The 24,737-nt window shown below is 39.3% G+C and overlaps 1 protein-coding gene across 3 annotated transcripts in view; it reads left to right on the top strand.

The window, feature by feature from the left end:
• Positions 1-24,737, top strand: part of DYM (dymeclin) — a 271,365-nt gene that overhangs the window by 210,372 nt on the left and 36,256 nt on the right. For all 3 annotated transcript variants that reach the window (XM_033087487.1, XM_033087488.1, XM_033087489.1), the window contains one exon: positions 9,052-9,165. In XM_033087487.1, the coding sequence (XP_032943378.1) occupies positions 9,052-9,165 (114 nt within the window). The remainder of the gene's footprint in view (positions 1-9,051; positions 9,166-24,737) is intronic.

Here is a 24,737-nt window from a genome sequence, read left to right as displayed (position 1 = left end):
CCATCCCTCTGAGGGGAGGCAAAGCAGGACTTGAGAGGAAAAACGGTCAGCTCAAGGTCACTTAGCTAGTAAGTCATTCAGGCCTTGAATCCAAGTCTTCTCATTATAAACTCCATGCTTTCAAAACTCACTTGAATGAACCTAAGTAAGATTTCAAATGAGCAAGTTTTCCAACAACTTTTTGTTGAATACTGCCATCCAAAATAGTGCTGGGTACACTGGAACTTCATTCAAAAACATTTTAAACTTTTTTTACATAGTTTGAAAAAAGTGCCATGATAAAAATATAAATAACATCTCTACTTTTTCCCTCCTTCAGCACTTTACCTTCTCTCTCCTAAATTCCACTGAAATTTTGGCTTAAGCAAGCCTTTACTATTTCTTCTTTCATGAGGTTAACCTTGAAAAGTATTGGTAGAGGAGACTATGAATCTACTGTTATTTTTAGCTGACAGGAAGTTGAGAGTAGATATTTTTCATGAAGACATTCAGCAATGTTGAATATCTGAGACAGGAGTGGCTAACCTTGGAGCACTTTTAACTTCTGCAGGAGTTAGACGTGTGTTTTTCAAGGGGCCAAATTTCTATTAGCCATTGATATCTATCCCTTCCATCTAAATCACAAGATAACACGATCTGACTGAATTAAGCAGCAGGACAAAATACCATACCAAACGAGAGAAGATGTGAAAGAGACTTCATGGCTGACTATAAGTGGAGAACAGAGGCAATGAACAATAATAGTTGTGAAGTGTGGTAAAGGCAAGAACTCTCTTTATCTCTGGACAGTGTAAAATTCATGTTAGATTTTATATATTTCCAGACCCAACCATCATTACTGAACTCCAAACTAGTACATTCAGTTGCCAATATGACAGTCCCACAAATGTTGAACAAGGTTAAATCAGAATTCTTTCTTTTCTCCAGAAAACTCAACATTTTCTTGTACACTCTTCCTTATCTCAATAAAGGACATCAATATCTATCTAGTTGTTTAAGGCAAAATAAAGAAGCAGAAAGAGGAATAATGAGTGCTAGCTGAAAAAAGGGTGGGAAATTGCAAATCTAAAGAGCACAGTTACAGAAGGCCTTTCTGAGAATGTGCATTTGAGCTAAGACTTGCAGGAGGCAGAGAGTGAGCCAGATATCTGGGGTCAGTGTTCTAGGCAAAGAGAACATAGGGCAGAATGGGGGCACGTCTGTATCTCCCCCTGAAGAAAAAGGTAGGAATGCTTACTGACCATTAGAAAAGATTTGAGTCCCTAAGTTCAGAGTTCTGCTCCTATAATATAACCCATTGCACGTGCAAAGGTCGTCTTGCCCGCTTCAAATCAGCCTTGTGCGAATTGGGGCTTGGGGGAACAGTGCAAAAATCCTAATGCTCTGGTTTACTGATGTTGCCGTGACTAACAAACTATCCTTCTTCGCTGACCCAGGAATCGCCATCTTCTAGGATCCATGAAACTGTGACTGACTGACTTGTTAACTTGGAAGTAGGGTGAAATTTCAGACTTCACAATTCTTGACAGTGTGAAATGGTATAATATTTGACGTCAGTCTCATAAATTAAGATATATGTTATAAACTGTAGGCCAATGACACAAAAAAAGAAATAGAGATATAACTAGATAAAATAAACCCATACATTATACTCAATCCAAAGGCAGGCAGGAAACACCAAATAAATAATAATGAACAAATAGAAAACAACAAGCAATGTGGTAGATTTAAATCCAACCATGAAAAACTACAGAAAAACCATCATTGAGAATCACCTGAAGTCTAGCGGGACAGAGTCCTACAACCAAGGACATACAGAAAAACCACCTTGAGAATGGTAGGACGGGCAGAGATTCAGAAACAGCTCTTCCCACACCCATGTGTGGCATTTCAAAATCGGGAGGGATAGCTCAGCTGTGAAAGCCCCCACCCTTTGCCCCACACCAGGCTCCCCAGCCAAGAGTTACAGTGCCAAGTAGAAAAGTCCCCACAATTTCTGGCTGTGAAAGCCAACGGAGATTGTGGCTGAGTGGGACAGAGGACTGCTGGAGTCCCAGGCTTTCTTCTCAAAGGGCCCACACACAGACTTACTTGTTGACCATCTCACTCGCTCTGAGCTCCAGGGCTGGGGCAGCAGCTTGAAAGGCGCCAGGGACATACAGGGAGGAATTAACTTGTCTGGCTTCAGGGCAAGTTCTGGAGGGGCAGCTTTCTCCCAGATGGAACTGCTGACAGAATTCACTGTTTCTTTGTTGAGCCTTCCCCTCTACCGGCATGCAGACACAGGTGGGTGCCATATCTGAGTCTCCATCAACCTGACTACCATCGTTCACTCCGCCCTGGTGATTCCCTGAGATCTTGCCCCACCCAACTTGTGGACCTACCCAAGCTGCTTCCAGTGGCTTTTCCATACAAATGGACTGTCTTGGCTTATGCTGCGGACTTTCCTAAGTCCAGGGAGACTGCACCACTGGGCCCCACAGGACATCTATTACATAAGGCTAGTTTACTAAGACCAGGTGGCATAACAGCCCTACCTAATACATAGAAACAAACACGGGAGACAGCCAAAATAAGGACAAAGAGACACGTCCCAAATAAAAGAACAAAACAAAGCTTCAGAAAAACAACTAAACGAAATGGAGACAAGCAGTCTACCAGACACAGAGTTCAAAACACTGGTTGTAAGAATGCTCAATGATCTCAGTGAAAACTTCAAGAAAGAGATTGCACATAAAAATGGAGATAGAAAACATAAAAAGAACCAGTCAGAAATGAAGAATACAATAATTGAAATAAAGAATATAGTAGAAGGAATCAGTAGCAGTTTAGATGAAGCAGAGAGTTTAATCAGCGATTTAGAAGTTAAGGTAACAGAGAACACCCAGTCAGAACAACAACAACAACAAAAAGAATCCAAAATAATGAGAACAGTTTAAGGCACTTCTGTGACAACATCAAGCATCATTGGGGTACCGGAAGGAGCAGAGGAGAGCAAGGAATTGGAAACCTATTTGAAGAAATAATGATGGAAAACTTCCATGACCTGGTGAAGGAAATAGACACACAAGCCCAGGAAGTGCAGAGGGTCCCAAACAAGGTGAACCCAAAGAGAACCACACCAAGACAAGTCATAACTAAAATGCCAAAGGTTAAAAACAAAGAGAGAATCTTAAAAGCAGCAAGATATTTCATGAAAATGCGAATGAAAAAAGAAAAGCTGGGGTAGCAATGCTTATACCAGACAAAATAGATTTTAAAAAAAGGCTATAACAAGAGGCAAAGAAGGACCAAGTAATCCCACTTCTGCATGTTTATCTGAAGAAACTCAAAATACTACTTCAAAGGGATATGTGCATCCATATGTTCATTGCAGCATTATTTACATAAGCCAAGATATGGAGGCAACCTGGGTGTCCATCAAAGGATGAATGGATAAAAAAGAGGTGGTACATAGTTACAATGAAATATTATTCAGCCCTAAAAAATAGAATGAAATCTTGTCATCTGCAACAACATGGATGGACCAAAAAGATATTGTGCTAAGTAGAGTAAGTCAAATGCTATATGATTTCACTTATATATGGAATCTAAAGAACAAAATAAACACACAAATAAAACAGAAACAAACTTATAGATACAGAGAACATTTTGAGGGTTGCCAGATGGAAGGGGCTTGGGGGAATAAAAATGGGGAAGGGATTAAGAAGTACAAATTGGTAATTGCAAAATGGTCATGGGGATGTAGCATAAGGAATATAGTCAATAATATTGTAATAACTATGTATGGTGTCAGGTGGGTACAAGATTTATCGGGATGATCAGTTCATAAGTTAACTAAATGTCTAATCATTATGTTGTACACCTGAAACTAACATAGTGTATGAAAAAAATTTTAATAAAATTTTAAAAATAAGTAAATAAATTCAACCATGTCAATAATTACATTAAATGCCTCAATGAAAAGAGAGATTTTCAGATTGGATAAAAAGTAAGCTCTAACTATGAACTGTCTATAAGCAGCTCACTTTAAATATAAAGACATAGATAAGTTAAAAGTAAAAGGATGAAAGAAGTTCTACCATACAAGCAGTAATTAAAAGAAAGCTGGAGTGATTATATTAACAGTAAAGTAGACTTCGAAACAAGGAATATTACTAGAGATAAAGAGGACCACCGTGTAGCAATAAAGGGGTCAGTTCACCAAGAAGACATAACAATCCCAAACGTGGATGCACTCAACAAAAGCTGGTGAAATCCATCAAGAATTAGGTGACCATGTAACCAACGTGCGCAGGATAGGGGCCTGCACATCTGTCCTGGGAGAGTGTCTCTTTAACAAGCACACCCTAGGAGACTGTAGTGATGAAAGCTAAGCCTTGGGCTGGCTACCCATAGCCACAGGGGTGGCTGCCCTGCTCCCCAAAGCAGTGCGTGCATCTTGGGGTTACCTTAACCTTGTCTATGAGTTGTACCAAAACATCTACTAAAGTTCTCTCTTTGTATCATTACTTCAAATAAAGTAATTCAGTACCACCACTCTCCCCCCAGAAAATAACTAGAAGAGTAAATTAAACCCAAAGCAAAAGAAATTAGGAAATAATAGAGATAAGAGCAAAAATAATTAAAATTGAAAAAGTAATAGAGAAAATCAGTGATACCAAAAGCTGGTTGTTTGGGAGTGGGGGACTATAAAAGTGATAAATGTGTAACCACACTAACCAAGAAGAAAAAAAAGAGAAGACAAAAATTACCAATATTATGAATCATAGAGGGGACATTGAAAGAAAAACAATAAGTGAATATAATAAATATGTCTCTAGCAATAAATTTTACAGTTTAAATGAAATAAACAAATTCCTTGAAAGGCAAAACTTTCAAAGCTTATTCATAAAGAAATAGATAATTTAAATAGTTCTATATCTTTAATAGATATTGAATTAGTACTTAAAATTTTTCCAACAAAGAAAACTCCAGGCCTCCATGGCTTCACCCTTGAATTCTGCCAGACTTTTAAGAAAGAAATGATACTACTTTAATGCAAACTCCTCCAGATAATAGAAGAAGACATACTTTCCAATTCATTTTATGAAGACATTATTACCCTAAGGCCAGTACTAGACAAAGACATTACAAGAAAAGAAAGTTACAAATCAGCGTCGCTCGTGGACAGAGGCATAAAAATCCTCAACAAAATATTAGCAAATCAAATTTAGTAATATTCAAATTATCAGTTAGCATATATCCCAGGAATTCAGTCTGGTTGAACGTTTTAAAACTAATTAATGTAATTCACCACATCGACAGACTAAAGCATTACCATCTCACTGCATACAGAAAAAAGCATTTGTCAAAGTTCTTTTTTTCAGGATAAAAAAATCTATGCAAACTATGAAAATTTCTTCAATCTGATACTAAGCTTAATTTTTTTGAAAAGAAAACTAATATAAATTTTTTGAAAGAGTTATATAGTAAATTCATCAAGTCAAAATAGAAGAGCTTTTAGTTGAGCTTCAGTAATGTGTTAAACTAGTGGTGTTTCTATTGGCTTTCACCTGCAGGCTTTCCTGGAATTTGCTTTCAGTGGATTTCACTCGCTAGTCCTGTCTGGTTTGGGTGAGATGACCTTTGCCACCAAACTCAGGACTTAACAAATTTTTCACCTACGAGAGGCATAAAATCAGGAAATAGAGACATATAAGTACAAAGAAATGTTATCGATTAGATACTGGTAATAGTAGCATTGCATGGGTTTCATCCTTAACAGCCTACTTTCACATGTATTATAATTGTTTCCCATGTGGTAGGTAGGGCAACTTTTTCATTTGAAGATACTAAGATAACGCCTGATAGTAATGATAGTAGTTGACATTTTGTGAGCACTTACTATGTGCCAGGCATTGTTCTTTCCTCTATGCACTTTGCAGGTATTCACTTACTCAATTCTAACCACAACCCCTGAGGCAGTTTTCCTCACTTAAAGATCAGGAAACTGAGGCATAGAGAAATTAAATAACTTGCCTAAGTTTATAAGGAGAGCTGGAATTTAAACCCAAGCATCTGGCACCTGGTAAGTGCTCTTAGACTACTGCCTGATGCTACATGTGGAAGAAGTTGAGTGTCTTACAAGTCACATTGCTAGTAAGTATCAGAGGCAGGACCCAAACCAGGCCTTCTGACTTTGAGCAATTCGTTCATGGTCTATGGTACCATCATGTCCAGTCTATTTTATTATACATGTTTCATCTGTGTGTTTTCCCCCAATTACATTGCATCTTTCTTGAAGACGAGAATATCTATTTCCTTTGTAAATCCTCTGGATGTTTCTTCCACTGAATAGTTTGTCCGGTACATATATTGATTAAAACAAAAACTTGAGGAAAAACCAGAAATCGATATAAGGAAATACATATGTATTTTACTTTTTAAAACATGGATCCATTGTCTTTCAAAAAAAAAACAGCTTAGCTCTCTATTTTTATCTCTTGGGAGAATGGCCATTTAGCGAGCAAAAATGTTTGCCTGTCTAACATACCTTTTTTTTCACCCTCATGTACCCCAGAAAAGCTTCTCATTTTTTTAAATGAAGTGATCCATTCACTGGTTTCTTGATAGGTGGTTAAATGTGATTTTATGTGATAATAATATGTGACAAAAAAGAAAATGGCAGAGCTGGCATGTGTCCTCCTAGAACAAAAGTGCTGCATTAGAAGGTAAAAACAGGGATGAACCAGTCTACTCTCACAAGAAATGGATCCGTAGAAATTATCAAGAAGGCTGTTTGCGTTATGGATTGGTATGACAGTGCCTCTCACCATGAGCGATGCCGTGTTTGCTGACGACAATGTGAAACCTTTGTGATGAGCAAGACTTGTGACAGCTAATTATCCAGATTTTTTGTTTTCTGTGTAAAGACGTTTATTTGTACTAATGTTTAGATACAGGAATGGGGGTTGGGGGTGGGGAGAGAGAGAGAGAAAGGGAGAAAGAACGCTCCAAAGTGACAGCAGATTATTTTTAATGATAAGATTTTGAGTACAAAAAGTGTTGTGTCTATAGTTAAGTAAGCTTTAAAATCTAGTTTATTTTGTTTTTATCTTATTTTTAATTTTATGTACATTCTATAACATGTAAGCCATTAATGCTACAGTATATTACATAATTTATAAATAAACAGGACATATGTTAGAAGTACCTCCTCGCTTTTTTACTTGTAGGCGTGTAAAGTCTAGTTCCTGGCTGAGGGTCAAAATCATCTGGAGAGACTGACGTGGAAGGTGTCTGGCCAGGCCTGGGGATCAGTATTTTCACAAAGCTTCCCGGCTACTTTTGAAGATCAGCCATCTTTGAGAGCTATTCCTTGTCTACATTATTTACGAAATCATCCAGTAGTGAAAATGTCTGCATTTAGTAAATATTAGGAAGGGAAAAAGACATTCTATAAAGGCTCAAGCATCTATAAGATTTATCTACTTTTCCATTGACATTTTTTACTTCTTGGGATGTGTTTTTAACAAACATGTTCCTACCCTTTAAATATTTTTTGGTCAAAGAAGAGAGTTTTATACATAACTATTAGGCTGAACCATATGAAATTGCCACTATTCAACCATTTTTTACCTACAAAAATGGCACTTCATATGGTTAACCAAACTTTTTTCTCAGAAAACAATGTTTAGGACCTATAAAGATATTTATACAAGAGGAAGGCATTTAGTTTGCATCTTTGATGTTTTATTTTTTAAAATAAGATTTTAATATAACAATTACAATATGTTTTCTAATTTATGTTGTGCCTGTCTTCCAAGACTTAATCACTGTATTATAAAAAGCAATTTGAGTACATGCCGTGTCTAAACGCTGAATAAAATTTTATCCCAGAAGTCCCCAAAAGAGCTTTAAATCTGACTTGGGAAAAACAAGACCCATAGGCATATGCTGAGAAACCAACCTGTCATGGACAAAAGAAGCAACTTGCAAAGGGGCTGGTTCCAGCAGATTGCCTGAGATAAAGAAATTATTTATCCAGACTCAACTGCCGTGTAACCAGTCATTGGCTGCCTTTGTTTTCACTCATTGCCACAAGCTCTTTAGGGCCCTGGCCTCCACCTGGGTCTTTACTTTCCAGAATAAATGGATTTTAGTGGTATTTATGTCATACTGTGCACTTTCCACTACAATGGTTAGGAAAGAAATTATAGTACTCTTGGACAACTGATATTGAGGAGAATAATCTTGAATGAATCATTAAAAGAATGTTTGCAAACAATTGTTAGTAACTTAATATAAAAATATGTAAATGGAAATATTCCACTTTTTTTTAAAAGCATAAGTAAGATTTTATATTTTTGCATGTTTGATTATAAACACTTAAGTGTTATTCTCTTGGATAAAAAGGGATCTACAGTTGTCTTGATTTATTAACACTGTGATTTTAAAATGATTTGCTAAAATGTGATGACATTCTTTTAGTGTTTTGTGACAAATATTAAGGGACAATATTATTTCCAGAATACTACCGTGTTAGCATCTTGCTGCATAGGTCAGGCTATGCAGTAACATTGGACAAAGTAATTATAGCTTTCTGTTTATTGTTCCTGGTGACCAGGGATAAGAGTGTTGTGGAAAAATTAAATTAATAAATAATGTCCAAAACATCATTTTAGCCATTAGCTTCAAATTCTTATTAAGCCTTTTTTTTTTTTTTTTTGAGAGTTAGTATTAAGCTTTAGCTTACTCTTCCCACCTTCTGATGGGTACTGTTCTCTAAGTGAAATATACATGCCCGTTGAGGCAGCACAAGAGAGAGCAGAATTCAGGAGACTATTTAGTTCACAGAATGGATAATCAGCCCAGACTATTCAGGGGGTGGTTGTGATTCAGGCTTCAAACCCTTTGTAGAGAGGGCCACATTGTAGGAGAGAAGTAAAAGCCAGGTCACTCAGTCTAAGAAGTGGAATTAGGGTAGTTTGACGACCATGTGAGAAAGGCATCTACTGAAAATACATCTCGTACATGTACTTGTTTAAAACATGACGCTTTATGTTCCAGGTGATCAACTTCTTTAACTCGCGGTTGCTACAAGCTGGAGCTGAGCTGTCAGTGGAACGAGTCCTGGAAATCATCAAGCAGGGAGTTGTTGCACTGCCCAAAGACAGGCTGAAGGTAAGACTGGAAAACGAAACATACTGTTGGATCACTTGGTATAAATATTAGTGTCTGAGCAGGCTCGATTCAGAATCATACTACTTACCTAGCTCTTGTGCTAGAAAAGGCTCTTTAAATATTCCCTGTTCTACTGTATTCTGATACACAGAACTGTGATGAAGAGGGATTCTCACAGTGTTCTCAAAAGTAAACAGCAAAAAAAAGAACTAATGTCTTCAGATCCTTGCATATCCTGTGAGTAACCACTACCTATAACTATGAGTGATTTATGTAAAGAAGCACCTTATTTTGTTAACCCAGTGAAGTCAGTTCATCTTCGTAAGTGTCCTCAAGGGTGGATGGGAAGGTGGCGGTGGTGCTGATGACAACTACAACAGTGGCCTGCGCTTAGGTAGTGTGTACGCAATGCTGTGTGGGGTTCTTTCACACACCAACTCCTGTGCTCCTCACAGCAGCCCTTTAAGGTAAGTAGTGTTATCGTCCTAACTTTCCCGATGAGGAAACTGATGCACAGAGAAGGTAAGTAACTTCCCCAAAGCCAGACAACGATAGAGCTGGGAGATTACTACCCAGGCAGGCTGCCTCCAAAGGCGGCTCGTAATCACCGCACTGTTTACTGCATGCTTGGGCTTATCTATGGAAGGAGAAGCGTTTTGTGAAAGAGGTAGGGGAAATATTGTGTTTTAAGGAGGCAGTTACATTTGTGTTTTAGATGTGTTCCTAAAGTGATCTTAGGATGTAAAAGTCATACTTCCACACTAATTGTCCCATAGGAGAAAATGTAAAGGTCATGGTTTGGGGGGATGCATGAATACACAACATCGTCGCATATTTTTACTTTAATACTCCATTTTAATTTTTTCCTACATTACCTTCTAAATGTTTTAAAGTGCTTGGTCCTAAACTAACAGCACAGAGCGTCATAGTGGATGTTTGGCCTTCTTCGTAATGTTTTATCACAATTAACTTCTGTTCCAAAGTTACTGTTTGGCGGGGAGAGGCTGTGTTTTTCAGCATTATCACTAGAACCACAGCTTAATGAGCGTTTGAGTGATATTGTTGTAGGACATGAAAATATTTTCAGTTATAATAACAGAGTTTATAAAACAACAGCACATTAGTCATAACCACTTAGAGAAGTTCCACCATATGTAAACAGCAGGAGGCTCACGCAGGGCTTCTGTCTGTCGGCTAAAACGGCACCACCACGTGGCAATAGCATCGAAACTGATTACAGTTCACTGGACACTCCAGCTTTGACTTTATTCCTGACAATTGTTTAAATGTAAGGAATTGATATTATTTCCATCCTTACATTAAGCATGTTTTGGGATGGTCTCTATTTTGCACTATTTCAAATTAGCTTGAACCTATACCAGGTGAACCAGTACAAAAATCCATAAAGATTCAAGTGGCTGCTCACCAGAAGTGATGGATCTTGGCGTCTAAGCTAAGCCAAGAAAGAAGTAGTACTATCAGCAGCTTGGCTGTTAAAAAAAAGGATTGTGCAGAGGAATCAGGGGAAGGGGGATTTTAATGAGATCAGAAAACCGGCAGAGTGGAAGCAATGGAGATTGTGGTGAGAAAGCAGTATGTTTAGACTGGAGAAGTCAGAAGTGGGGCAGACCTCAGTGATAACATGGTCTGGATTGGGCCGTGAGTGGGACACTGAACTGATGTGGCTGTGAATGCATGTCGCTGTGATTAAGCCAGGTGATCAGTCGGAAGCCAAGGATGGGTCATTCACACAGACATAGTCACTCAGGTTGATAAGCCATGAGGTGCAGAGAAAGACTGAGCCAAATGCTGCAGTAAATGGGAGAGTGGCCTAGAAGTCAGTACGGCAACTACACAGACAAGAAGCAACTGGTACCACCTTCCTAGGAGCAGAGCTTTTGCTTAAGGGTAGAGGATTAGAGGAATAACAGCCAAGAAACAAAGAATAAAGCAATGTCTATTTCCAAAGGCTTCTGGGGAGTTGGAGGCCTGAGGGGAGAGCCAGATCTCAATGAAAGAAGTAAGGAGCAAAGATTCGGTGCAAGGATAGAGAATGTAGGGATACTTAATAGCTCTGAAATAAGGGTTTAAAAAGGCATTGTGGGATATGGCAGTGAGGAAAGAACAGGATGTTGGATCAGGGGAGAGAAAACATGAAGCCGTATGGGGACAAAAGTATGGAGAAGATGGCTGGTGGAGGGGCTTATGTTTGAGCAATGGCCAGTGATGAGGACATACGACATGTTTAGTTTAAGCTTGCCACAGGGTTCCATCAACAGTAAATCTTTATCAACTATTTGCTCTGTGACAGCCATTGTTCCAGGTGCTTGGGTACATCAGTGGTCAAAGATCCCGGCCCTCACAGGGCTCCCTGCCCTCACAGGGCTCCCAATCTCACAGGAGGGGACTGACACTGAACAATGAGGGTAATAGAAATAACAGTGATCTAGTACTAAAAAGCAGGAAGTGCTCTGGAAAATAAAAGAGTAGGTTGAGGGGTTTGGGAGTATCGGTGAGGGTGTGGTGGGAGAAAGTTGTAGAATTACAAAGAATGGTCTGTGCAACATTTAGCAAAGATGAAAAGGAGTTAAGCATAGTGATTCAGAGGAGAGTTCCCAGCAGTAAGAACAGCGACTGAAAAGGTCCAAAGCCAAGAGGATGCCGGGCATGTTAAAGAAATAACAAGGAGACCAAAGTAGCTAGAGGTGTGGGAACAACGGGGAGAGGAGTAGCAGGTGACCAAGGATGATTGGGGGCGAAGGGTGCAGTGAGATGGGGAACCCGTGCGAGATGTTGAGACATGTCATGATGTGGTCTATTTTAATAGGACCACTCTGGCTGCGGTGCAGAGACTAGACTGACTGGGGGGAGGCAATGAAAGTAGAGATCGATTAGAAGAGTATTGCTTTCCTTGGACCATGGTAGTGAGGTGGAAATACCCGTAGAATTCATCCAAGAAATTGTCTGGTGAGCAGAGGAGAGCATCAAGGCCTCTTCGGAGGCCGCAGAGGTCTACATTGATTACAAAAGCTCGGGGGCATGGTGGCCAGAACATACCTTCTGACGGACTGGTGAGAGAACCGGTCTGCAAATATTAGAAGACTTGTTCATGGAAGTGGACTTAGATTTGGTCTGTGTGGTCTCAAGGACAACTTTCAGGTGTTGGTTGTCGGAGTCTCATGGTTGGAAGCCTGGCTCCACTGCACTGAATGCTGTGTGGCTCAACAGTGCTTGTGGGTCAGTGTGTTACATACTACTGTAGAGAGGCTGTCTATACTTAACAATTCAGAATAAACTTCCAGATGCCACACCGTGAGACAATCTGGAAAACTTTCAGAGAATCAGCAAAATCGTGAAAGAACACAGGGAGTGATTAGAGGAACGCACACTCTTGTTATTAACCTTAAGGAGACAAGATCCGAGCAGCAGAGACTGGTCTTCAAGTACTGGACGAATTGTTTATGAAAGCATATTTGGACATGTTCTTTGTGGTCTGAGGAACAGGACCAATGGGGAGAAGCTTCATACAGGGACCTGCATTTCAATCCCATGTAAGGAAGAACTTTCTAATAACAGAAGGAATTATTTAGAAATGGAATAGGCAACTTTTGGGAAGTGATGCATTCATTCTCACCGGATAGAGATGTTGGGGGAACAGGCTAATGGTCACTTGGCAGGGATGCAGATGCGTTCCATCTTGGAGGCAGCTCTTACCTAGCACTACTAGCTCGCTAGAGCAGTGAGTGGAGAAGGAGTCCAAGGCCGAGTTCAGGTGCAGCAGGAATAGTGCTGAGATTAACAGTGCCGGCCACAAGAGCAAAAAGTAAGGAACACATGTGTGAGATTGTTTGCCATTCCAATTGTAAAGACTCAAACCCTGGTTGGGAAATCCAACTATGTGACTTTTTAAGAACCTTCCCATTCCTGAGTCCAATGCTGTCTACGCATATACAAAATTATTGTGCTCCACTAAGTAGAAAACTTCATAAACTTTTGATAACAGTTTTTCTTCTCAGAAGATGTAAGAAACAATAAGGAAAACATATTAATCTGTGGTTTTTTTATGAAAAAGTTCATTTATGACAGAGAGATCACCTTTCAGTTCATAATAGCAGATGGCCATAGTCAGATCCGTATGCCAGAAGAGACAAATTGCTGAAAGTGGAACATGGCTCATAACAAGAAAAAAATATGGTTCAGGAGGGGTGGAAAACTAAAACACAAAAAATAGTCTTGACCAATCATTGATTGTCCTGTGCAAACAAATCCGAGAACTGCCTTTGTCCCGGAATACCTGTCACTCCCTTCTAGTCTCTTCTGCATCACAGAGAAGCCCAAATGCATTTCCCAGAATCCTCCTCCTTGTGTAATTCTGAGTTAAAGCCTGCCATAGAAAGGCACTTGCATGAGTTTTGGAAGGTTGAAGAGAAGAAGCCGTTTTTCTCCAGAGGCAGAGCCTGCCCTCCACCTAGCTTGGTGCTGCAGATGGTGGCAGATGTCATGGCGGGCTTCCCAGAGATACTGAGGTTTGCAGCTACTTGCAGTGAGCTGTTGAGAAGCATCCACTCCAGAGCTGAGACTGAGACTGTTCTGTTGCACCTTCCCTGACGTGCCAACCTTACCCTTTTCTATAGTTGCATAAGGCTTTATTTTCCATATGAAATCCTTTTTTTCCCCCCTTCTCCCACCTTCCCCCACCACCCCCCACGCCGGTTCAAGCCATTGTTTCTCCGTCTAGTTGTGCACAGCATCAGCCCAGCTCTAAGGAGAGCCGTTGCTCACAATCTTAGCTGTAGAGGGAGCAGCTAACTGGCCCATGTGGGAATCGAACCAACAACCTCGGCGTTAGGAGCATGGCGTTCCAACCACCTGAGCCACCGGGCCAGCCCCCCATATGAAATCCTTTTCCATATGAAATCCTTCTGTTTTTGCTGCCAAACCTGTCGGGGAAATTAAACCCCTGGTTTCAAACAAAGGAATTTAATTCAGGGAATTACCATGGACAGCTTAATGCTTTCTCACTCTGCTGTCATACCCAGATCCTTTTTTTTTAATGTCTGTCCCTCCCTGTAATAAACCTTAGCTCCTTTCTTGTGGCTTATCTCTCATTAATTGTATCTTTAGTTCATTTTTTTCTGCTTATTTCAATCCCAGACTTTATTTTCTAATCCTTTGGTGAACTCTTTTGGCACAAGGGCCCATTCATGCGCCATAGCAGGTACTGAAAGTTAATTTTGTAGGTTCACTATAATACTTCCCCTAAAGCAAAATGAAGGACAGTGTACAAGCTCTATGTTTGAATGTTAATATGTTGTTCATTTATTATACTGTGTTCAGGAAGAAAGTGTCCTCTGTATTTGAGATAGTAACATATAAATGAAAATATAACTCTTTGTTTTTTTCAGGATTATGGCTAAATAAAGAGAGAGATTAATTGATCTGTGGGAGCTCCCAGCTCTTATTTAGAGCAAGATCCTATTGCGGCTAAGGTCATGGATGAATCCCTTAAGTGGGCCGGTTAATTTTGTTCCGAAACATAACAAGGAACTGTACTCCTGACTCCTGCTTGCCATGTCACTGTATGGTTGCAAGAGGGACAGATGATAGAGGATGGATGATTCAGTTTTAAAAAAAAAAGAAAGAAAGAAAGCCACCCCCAGAACTAGAAAAGAAACTAAAATTATATTTATTCCCAGATGATGAGTCATCCTCAGTTGGTTTAAATGATAGCACGTTATTACCACTGATGTTACTAGGGAAAAAAGGCTGTTTATCTTTATAATCAAGGCTTATCTCAATTATTTTAATCATCTTTTTGGATTGAATGTTTATAATAAAACGAATCACTTAAAACCTCTAGAGTTTAATTCACAGAATTCTGCGGTATTTAAAGTTGATTGAAAATTCAAGCTGTGTGTTGAATAATATTTGTACTGTACCACATGACAGCACGTTATAGTCTTTTGGGTGGTTCACTAATATATACTGATAAAATAATTGTCGGGTATGTAATAATAGCTTTGTATGCGAGGTTGATGTAAAAGAGGTGGTTTCAAATTGGCAATACTGTTTTAGTAAGCTCTTTATGAAAGTGTGGAATAGTGTATACTTACTGATTTGTTCTTTCTTAAAGTATAAATTACACATTAAGAAAATTCAGAGGTTTTTCCAGGCACCTTTTGGGTTGTTAAGAGGGGCACAATGTCCTTTACTCATGAGAAATTTACCAGCTAATGTCAACTGAAGAAGATAAGCCAAAAGTTTTTGAAGTTTCCCTTGCCTTATAAAACTAAAGCCAAATTTGTAGGCTTATTCTTCCAATTTTGGGCAAGTAAACATTAAGATCTAGAAGCCCATAGCATTAGTAATTGACTTTCAACCAAATAAAATATTTTTCAATCAAATGTTATTTGACATAGCCTTCTAAAATATTTGTGTAATATCCTGTGTGGGAATATATGCTCTTTGGATAAATCTGTCTATATAGTTAAACAACTTGGCTGTTCAGAGTAAATAGTATTAATGTCATTCTAAACATCCTCCTCTTACTGGTATTCTGTAAAGTCTGGGAAAGGCAATACCAGGTAATTAGTTTTTTCAGACCGTCCTGCATAAACAGAGACTTAACGAACAGGCCCTGAAATCCTAAGTTGCTTATTTCTCCTTTTGGGTTTGGAAGGAAATAAATAAAGTTAGTGTATCCTCCAGGAGCCGAGTTAGAAGACACAGCTCAAAGTTCTCCTTTCTGCATCCACAGGGCATGCTCCTAGCTCCCATTTCGCTTACTAGTGAGCAACTTGGGTCAGAATTCATCAGGTCTGGTCTCATACCACTACCACGCCACCTCACACTTGATTATGTAAAGTTTCCAAGTTCTCTCTTTTCTTTGGTTTAGTGAATTATTTATAATATAAGGATTAAGAATTTTGCCACATCTAGTGTTTAAAAATTAGGTCATGCTTTCCAGAGGGGAATTAACCAGAAGATAACTTCTCTTTTAGTGTAAATTGGAAACTATGGAATAATATAATTTACTGACATTAACTGAACTTTTCATTTCATTCACTTAAGACACTTGATAAATCGTAGGAATTAAAGGGGATAATGAGTTTAACCCTAAATGATTTCTAAAGTCTTTATTTTATATCCACATTTTAGAATATTTTCACTGTTGTTAGTTACATAAAGAGAAAAATAGAAAGTTAACTGAAATTTCAAGAATTTTTTTCATAGCTTCTTAATATTGACTTCCTTTAAAAAAAGTTCCCCCTTTCTCCTCCTGGGAGCCTCTCCCTGTCCCCGCCCCAAATGTCTTTCATTTCTCTATCAGTTCTCTGTCTCCATAGCAGATGCCTGAGTGCCACTGTGCTGTGCCCAGCTGCTGTGGAATGGCCCCACCGCAAAGTCGCCCTGGGAACCGGCACTCAGTATGCCCACGGTTCTTACACATCTGCCCTCCTCTTGTATTTCTACCCGTGGAAACATGTCTAGCCAGCATCCTCTCTCTAACTCAAAAATACCGAAATTAGACCCTAAGTTCTATGAGTTCTAATGATTTCCCAAATCTCTCCTTTCCCTTCACATAACTACTGTCCCATTTTTGCGCCTCCACATCTATAACCATAGCTTCCTCACTGGGGTCCCTACTTCCACATTCTTTCTCCTATTACATCCTTAGCCCAGCAGCCGGAGGTATCTTTGCTGTACACCTTCTCTGATCCCACACACAAGGCGCTTCCTAGCCTGGCTCCTGACTTATCTTTGGTTCTTTTTCCTCCCCACGGAGCCTGGGCTCCAAACTGCTGGACTATATTCTTAGACGCCTGTGCTTACGATATGCTGCTCCTGCCTTCTTCCTTCCTTCCAGCTTCTCACAGCTTCGTGTCTCGTCGCTCAGATGAACTGCCTGTGCTTCAAGTCACATCACAGGCTTCCCCCTTTCTACGAAGCCCACCCTGATTCACATGGGCAGCTTGACTGGTTCTTTCTGCACATCCCCATGCTGCCTTGTATGTCTCCATTATAACAAAAAGTGGCCCACAGCACCTTGCTCAGGGCCTGGAACCACACTTACTCAGTTCATGTTCATTGTGTGAATTGACTTCTCCAGTCAGCCTCTTGATTCCTTATGTCTCTCCTTCCTCTTAGCACAGCACAATGTTGATTTCTCCTTTGTTCTTTCAACTGTCCTTCTCCACGGCATGCTGTACCAAGGACCTGAGTCCAGGCTCGGGTGGAGAATGGGAGGATTGGGGCTGTGCTCTCTCTCACCAATAAGCTCTCCTAGCCAACTGGTTTCCTTGTGTCTTGCCCTGTTTCTACCACCCATGTATATACCTCTGTCACCAAATTTGCATCTTAGAATTTACTCACTCACCTGTTCCTTTACTTAATTTCCATCACCATCATCGTATATTACATATAACATATATGTATGTGTGTGTATATATATCTTACATATAACATCCAAATAATACATTCTAATATTGCAAAGTGGTCTGACTCTATTCCATCCACAGGTAGTCCACTTTGAACCCAACATTGCTAGGGCACCGTTGAGGAAACACAGGTCTCTAAGACTCGAACCCTGCCCTCAAAAGATGAATCACCTTTCAGGAGAGAAAAGGTGCACACTTGCAGAGATCGCTAACAAGCAGGGCAGTTTATACTGCATGTCAGCAGCGTAGAAGTTAAGTTTTGGAGGAGGTCAGAGGAAGGAAGGAGACATCATTAGGGAGATTTTAAGGAGAAACCTGAGCTTGATCTTCCCTATCTTGAAGAGGTGATAAGGTTTCCATAGTCTGGGATGAAAGGAGAAATCCAGGCAGAGGAAATTTATGAGTGAGTGGGAAAGGTGACCCAAGACAAGTTCAGCTTAGTGTCCAACTGAAACAATAGAACTCTTGTAATTCCCACCACCAAATTAATGTGGTTTTGGTTCTTTAATAATACACTAAAGTCATTAGACTCGTGCTTTTCAAACTTTTTTGATCACCACCCACAGTAAAAAACATACATTTTACACACATTTATATATAACTGAAGCAAAAATTTCATAAAACATAAAAGTTTCATTTACCCTTAGTAAATGGGATAGACTCTGATATTTCCTAGTCTATTTCTTTTCTTTTTCAGTTGCCAGTCAGACCTATTAAACTGATGTAGTGGTCCACTGTTTAATTTAGTAACTCGGTTTTTTAAAATAATGAAGTAGATCATTGATTTTAAAGTGTGGTCCTGTACAAACAGCATCAGCGTCCCCTAGGAACTTGTTAGAAATGCAAATTCTCAGGCCCCAACCCAGGCCTCCTGAATTAGAAACTCTGGGACAGGGACCGGGGTCTGTGCTTTAACACACCCCAGCCCCTGGATGATTTCTGATGTCGGCCCAAGTCTAAGAAGCACATCAATGGCTAATGCCCCCAGACATACCACTCTCCCACGCTTAGGGCCTTTGCACGGGCTTCTCCTTTCGTCCAGGGCTCTCCCCAGCCCCTTCACACCTCACTCCTGCATTTCCGTCAAGTCTTCACTCACATGAGGAGATGAAGCCTATCTCTCAGCGACCTCCTGCTTTAAGTTTCAGCGTTGCTGGTCCCCCTCATTCGACTATATTTTTTCCCCCACGGCATTTATCACCTGGCATAGTGTATAATTATTATCATTCCCCCAGATAATGTAAGCTCCCGGAGGGCCGGGATCTTCACATTTTGGTCACTGATGTATCTGAAAGTCTATCTGGCATGTACTAGGCACGTGAATACCTATTTGCTGAATGGAAGGAAGGCAGGCAGAGAAGGATGGTCTTTGGACCACTGAATGATGGTCCCTGATGTTGCTTCAAGTAAAGCTTCTTTGGAGAACAGTTCTCTACAGACTCTTGCAAGGTCAACTTTTATGCCAAAATACTACAGACGAGCTAAGTTAAGAATGGAAGTCCTGGTTACTTTGTTGGAATAGTTAACATTTTTTTAGCCTACAATATTATTCCATACTGTGCATTCTTAGAGCTACAAAACCCCATCTGAAGACCTCAACTTTAGTACTTCTTATCAGTAAGTTCATTAATATGTAAATTGATCTCACTAAATTTTTAATAGTTTTTCAGGAGCTTTCTTCTTGGCTGTCACCTACAGTGATTTCATTGTAATTCAAGCAGAGTTAAGTATTCTGATTTGTGGTATTTAAAATAAAGTTCCTCAAATGATCTCATTGTGATTTCTATTTCTGAATCTTTCTCAGAAGGTGAAGAATGCGGTGGAACTACTGGGCTTTTATGAAGGTCCAGTGATGAGCCACTGTGTGCTTGTTTTCTGATTGATTTCTCTCAGCTTCCCTCAATATGTATAGAGTATGCATCTAGATCCAGACAAACACAGATAGGAGCCTGAGCCTGTCACGTTCTTATTGGGAAAGTTGAGGCGATCTCATGCCTGGCCTGGCCCCACCAGCCCGACAGTTTAGCCTCTTCCGATTATCTGCTGCTAACTTGTAACTACTGTAATTGGACAAATGGCCTTTTTTTTTTCTCTCTCCTTTTTAGAATATTGTTACCTTAGTCCCTTTTTCCTTTTAGGTAGCGACCTGGAAACACTAAGCATGAAAGGGACTGCTCTGTGCTGGACTTCTATCCTAAAAAAGGGGAGACTAACAACATTCCTGCCATTTCTCCCAAACATAAAATGGTCTCTGTACACGTCTTGAGAGTGGCTCTCCCTCCTCTTCTCACCCTCCTTGAGTTTCTTGTCCAGTAAAAACCAAGATCAAGTCTTACTCATAATGTAATATCATAATGTTGTTATTAAACTCCCTTCTGTATTGACCTTATGTAAGAACAAATCGGGTCACACTGATTTTCCTTTCATCAAGGTGAGGATTCCAAGAAAATGAATGCAGTCGTCTGGAGCACTGCTTTCCATTGAAGGTTTCTGGATCCCACCTCAGATTCTGAGTCAGTGGTTTGGGGTTGAACTCGGGAATTTGTCTTTTCAAACAGTTCTCTGAGTGACCCTGATAGTGTACCGAATTGAGGAACCACTGTTGCGTGGCCCAGTTTTCTCCCAGTTTCCTGTGCTTGTAAAAACTAAAGAGATGGGCTTCCAGGCAAGATGGCAGAGTAGTATTATATGTCAACTATAATTGGAAAAAAAAATTGTTTAAAAAGAAAACTAAGGAGTTGATAGTATTGAAGTGGTTTTAGCTTTTCTGCAAAAGACAGACAACTTTTCACTTCATGAACCTTAAAATAGAAGGTTTCTTTAAAATAGATTTCTTTTCAGTGTAACCCAAATATATCACAGTTATTTTATGCATTAGACAAATAGTAGCGAAAAAGACCCCCAGTTCTCTGGTCTTTTAGAATGTTACATCTGCTCTTCAGTCTGACTTAAGTATCCCTCTTTTAACTCATTATCATCCAGTTACATTTATTGAACACTTGCTCCGTGCCAGGTATTTTCATACAGGTGTTCTCATTTAGTCTTCCCAACAACTGATGAGTTATTAATATAATTTACTTTTCATAAGTGAGGAAACAGGCTAAAGAGAATTTAAATGACTTGTCCGAGATTATTTCACTCCATCTTACCTTTCATAAATTTCAGCTATTCCTTCTTTCAAATCTTAAATTTTTGTCTCCTGCAAATTCACAAACCAATTTGCCTACTAGATCAATTTATTTAACCTAAAGCATTCATAATAGACCTAATTAAGTTATTGGTTTTGACAGTATCTGTATGCAGTGTTGGAAAGTAATCTTTGAAATGTTTGAACAGTTACATCCATTGCTAGTTTATGGAGCGCTCAAATACTCTTAGGCTTTTCTCATACATGATAATAAAATTGCACCACACATGCAGTGGCTTCATGTCACATTTATTTTTAGGATAGCCATTCTTAATAAATTGTCTAACCTATGGTATTTGTTATAATGTCTTACATTATTTTGGTTTAATTAAATATATGGTAGATTTGTAAGCACCTTATAGGATTATTTTTTCTTCCTTGCAGTGGATGAGAAGTAAATTAAACCTAGTTTTTACTTTGTGATCCGAGAGTATAAAAATTTAGTCTTTATCATTACATCTTGAATATAGTCATGAAAACTAAAACAGTTAATTGAAAAGTTACAAAAACTTCATTTTTTTGTTGTTGTTACAAAAGAATTTTTGCCCAGTTCTCCAAACCATGGTTTCCAATAACCAAGGGAATGGAGAGTTGCAAGGTCAGGTCTGGAAAATGTTGATACTTTTCCCTTGAAAAGAAAACATTAATCTGTGTGATTTTATCTTTAAATCTCTGCTATTAGTTTTGATAGAAGTATTTTCTTTGGCATAGTCAGAAATGGTGATTCACAAACTAAAATTTCCTAAATAGAGAATCTACTGTGGTGGTTAAAAAATAGAACCAGTGGCCATTTTTCATCTGTCCCAATCTTGACTCTTCTATTAAGCTGACCCTGTGAAAGTTACTGAGATTGTTTCATTGCTTCTATAGTTACTGTTCAAGTCATTTACTATAATCCTCATAAAGTATTTTGTAATGAAATATGTGCCAAAAAATAATAGCTCCCAGATAGTTCCAGAATTATTTGTCTTTAATGGTGATAAGTAAAGAATGAGTTATTTCTGATAAAAAGAATGACTAAAAAATTAAAATAATTTTGTTATGTGAGTTCTGCTTATTTTATTAGTATTCTTAAGTCAGCTTTTCTACATAGAATTTTTTCTTAAGTGAAAGAATAAGAAAACTAAATTATCATGTTTGGTTCCTGTTTTTGAAAGGATGTTCGTAATTGAGCATACATCCCAAAAGTTTCTGAAAATGTTTAAGGTGATATAAGATACTTTAAAGAAACCAAAGTCCCATGTCTTAAACACTAATAGGGTTTCCTACACATAGCAAAATTCGTCATTTCAGGGAACAAAACTGCTTTCTTTATGACGGCTTTCATTTCTGGGGCAAGTTGGAAGGGGCAGTGATTGGCACATAAATAATCACACCGAGGATGCTGGTAAGATCGGGCCGTGTCAGTTCAGGTTTCTTTGTACTGCATTTGTTGGCTTTAGAGGACTGGAGGCCCTGAAAGCCCATTCTCTATGAAGAATGGGAATACTGTTTATGCTTAACACTGAGTCTGAGATAATTAATTAGCTAATGTAACAGCTTTTGTTTTGCTGGCAATTCAGCACATCCAGGTTTTTTACAGGATTCTTGCCTGGGAGCTGAGGGCAGTAGGAAATACCTTGGACACTGCACACTAGTTGGTAGGAACCTAATTCATTTTGGAAATTTAGAAATAATGCTATGGTCTTTAATCCAAGCACAGCTTAAAATATGAATTTGGACCAATATTTCAGGGGACTTCTTAATCTCTGACTAATATAGTGCTGGCTGCTAGATTGTGCAGATTATTACCAGTATGCCCCTCTTAAGAAAACCTAATACACAAAAACCCCAACCTTAAGAAATGGTGGATTATAGGCTAATTATTTGTATCCAGAAAGGATCTTTGCCATTAAAAAGATTTTTCACATGCTCTTTCAAATAGAAATGACTCTGTTACATTTAAATTAGAAAAGTATTTTTTTAATGAGTTTTTTGTATTTTTGGTTTTGTTTTTTAGTTTTTTATTTGTTGTTTGTTTAACTTAATTGGGGAACAGTGTGTTTCTCCAGAGCCCCTCAGCTCCAAGTCATTGTCCTTCAATCTAGCTGTGGAGGGCGCAGCTCAGCTCCAAGTCCAGTCGCCGTTTTCAGTCTTTAGTTGCAGGGGACGCAGCCCACCATCCCATGTGGGAATTGAACCAGCAACCTTGTTGAGAACTCGTGCTCTAACCAACTGAGCCATCCGGCCACCCCTCCAGAAGCTCAGCGGCAGCTCATTGTCTTCAATCTAGTTGTGGAAGGCACAGCTCACTGGCCCATGTGGGAATCGAACCAGCAACCCTGTTAGTCAGAGTTCACGCTCTAACAAATTGAGCCATCCGGCCACCCCAGGAAAGTTTTTTTTAAAGCACTTTAAGTCAACTTTTCTTTGGCATCAGTTCAAGTGTTTGGTATCAAATTACATTGTTGCTCACTAGTCTTATAGTGAGATTGGAAAGAACATGTTTAATATCCATATTCTGGAGTATATTGATAATAGTTTCCTCACGGCACGCATCATGTCTAGAATGTAGTCAAGTTTCCATCTACTAATAAAGTCCCCATTTGTTTTTACTTTTTAAATTGTAAGTGACGTATATATCGATGACAACGTAAACTATGGATGTCCGCTCTAGAGGATAATTACAAAGTGAGTATCCATGTAATCGCCATCCAGACCAAGAAATGGAATATTGCCAATGGCCCAGAAGTCCCAGAATTCAACACTGCCCTGACTTTGGAGGTGACAGTCTTAGTCTCCATAGCTTTACCATCTGTGCATGTATTCCCAAACAATATAGTCTCCCGTTTTGGAACTTTTTATAAATGAAATCATGCAGTTTATTTTCCTTTTCTCCTTTCTTCTTTTGCTCAACATTGTTAATAAGAGATGTTTATGTTGTTACATGAAGTTTGTTCCTTTCCACTGATGTATTAGTATTACAAGTCTACAGTTTATCCTTTCTGCCATTGGTAGACATTCTTGTTATTTCCAATTTGAAGCTACTGAAAAAAGAAAAGTTCCTGTGCTATCTTGTATATAAATATGTATGTATAGAGTTTAATCTCATTTAGTTTTAAGTTCCTGGCTGTATTTTCTATTTATATCCCCCTATAGCATCTAGCACAATACACAACCTTGCACAGAATAGCCATTATATTAAATATTATCAAATGAGTTAGCACCACGTCGTTCAAAATTAGCTTGAGAACACCTGCTTCCAGGTATCATGGACTAAGACCCTACCAGATGATACCCCTTGCAGAAACAACTATAAAACCTGGACAAATAATTCCAGACTGAACTGTATTTAAGGTACTGGAGAGTGAGTAGAAGCAAACAGACTCTGGCAGGGAGTTCATGCTCATTTAGAGGAGGGAAATAGAAGCTATATAAGGAAGTTTCCATGTCCATGCCTTTTAGCCTGGAGCTAAGCATAGTCCCTGTAGTTTACTGCATGGTGATGAGGGGCTCACATGGAAACTCTTTGTTTTTCTGGCCTGGGGGAATCCTAGAAGTGAAGCTGGGAAAGCATAAAAGCTGAAGAGAGTGGAGGAATCCCAGAAGGGAATGAGCCAGAGGGGGAATCCCCAAACTGTGTCTTTCTACATCTCTGAGTGATCCCTGAACCATATGTGGGAAACAAACTCAGAGCAGCTCAGGCAAAGACCAACAGTCTGAACTAAGACCAGATTTGCCACCCGGTAGATAAAGAGTGAACAGATGCTGGAAGGCTCTGGTGGAGAGTGTACTTTCACTGGGAGGATAGGAAACAGCAACTACCTCCTTTCTCTGAGACTTTTAGCCTGGGGCTAATTGCAGTCCATGGCACACACAGCAGAAATGAGGCACATTGGAAAAGTTGTGGCTTGGACAACCAGAAAAAAGAAGCTGAGAACCGATGAACTCTGAAAATAGTGGAGGAA

Source organism: Rhinolophus ferrumequinum, chromosome 19 (genome assembly GCF_004115265.2).
Source record: "Rhinolophus ferrumequinum isolate MPI-CBG mRhiFer1 chromosome 19, mRhiFer1_v1.p, whole genome shotgun sequence".
Taxonomy (NCBI): Eukaryota; Metazoa; Chordata; class Mammalia; order Chiroptera; family Rhinolophidae; genus Rhinolophus; species Rhinolophus ferrumequinum.
Note: the sequence above shows the minus strand (reverse complement) of the source record. Positions and strands in the feature narration are given on the sequence as shown.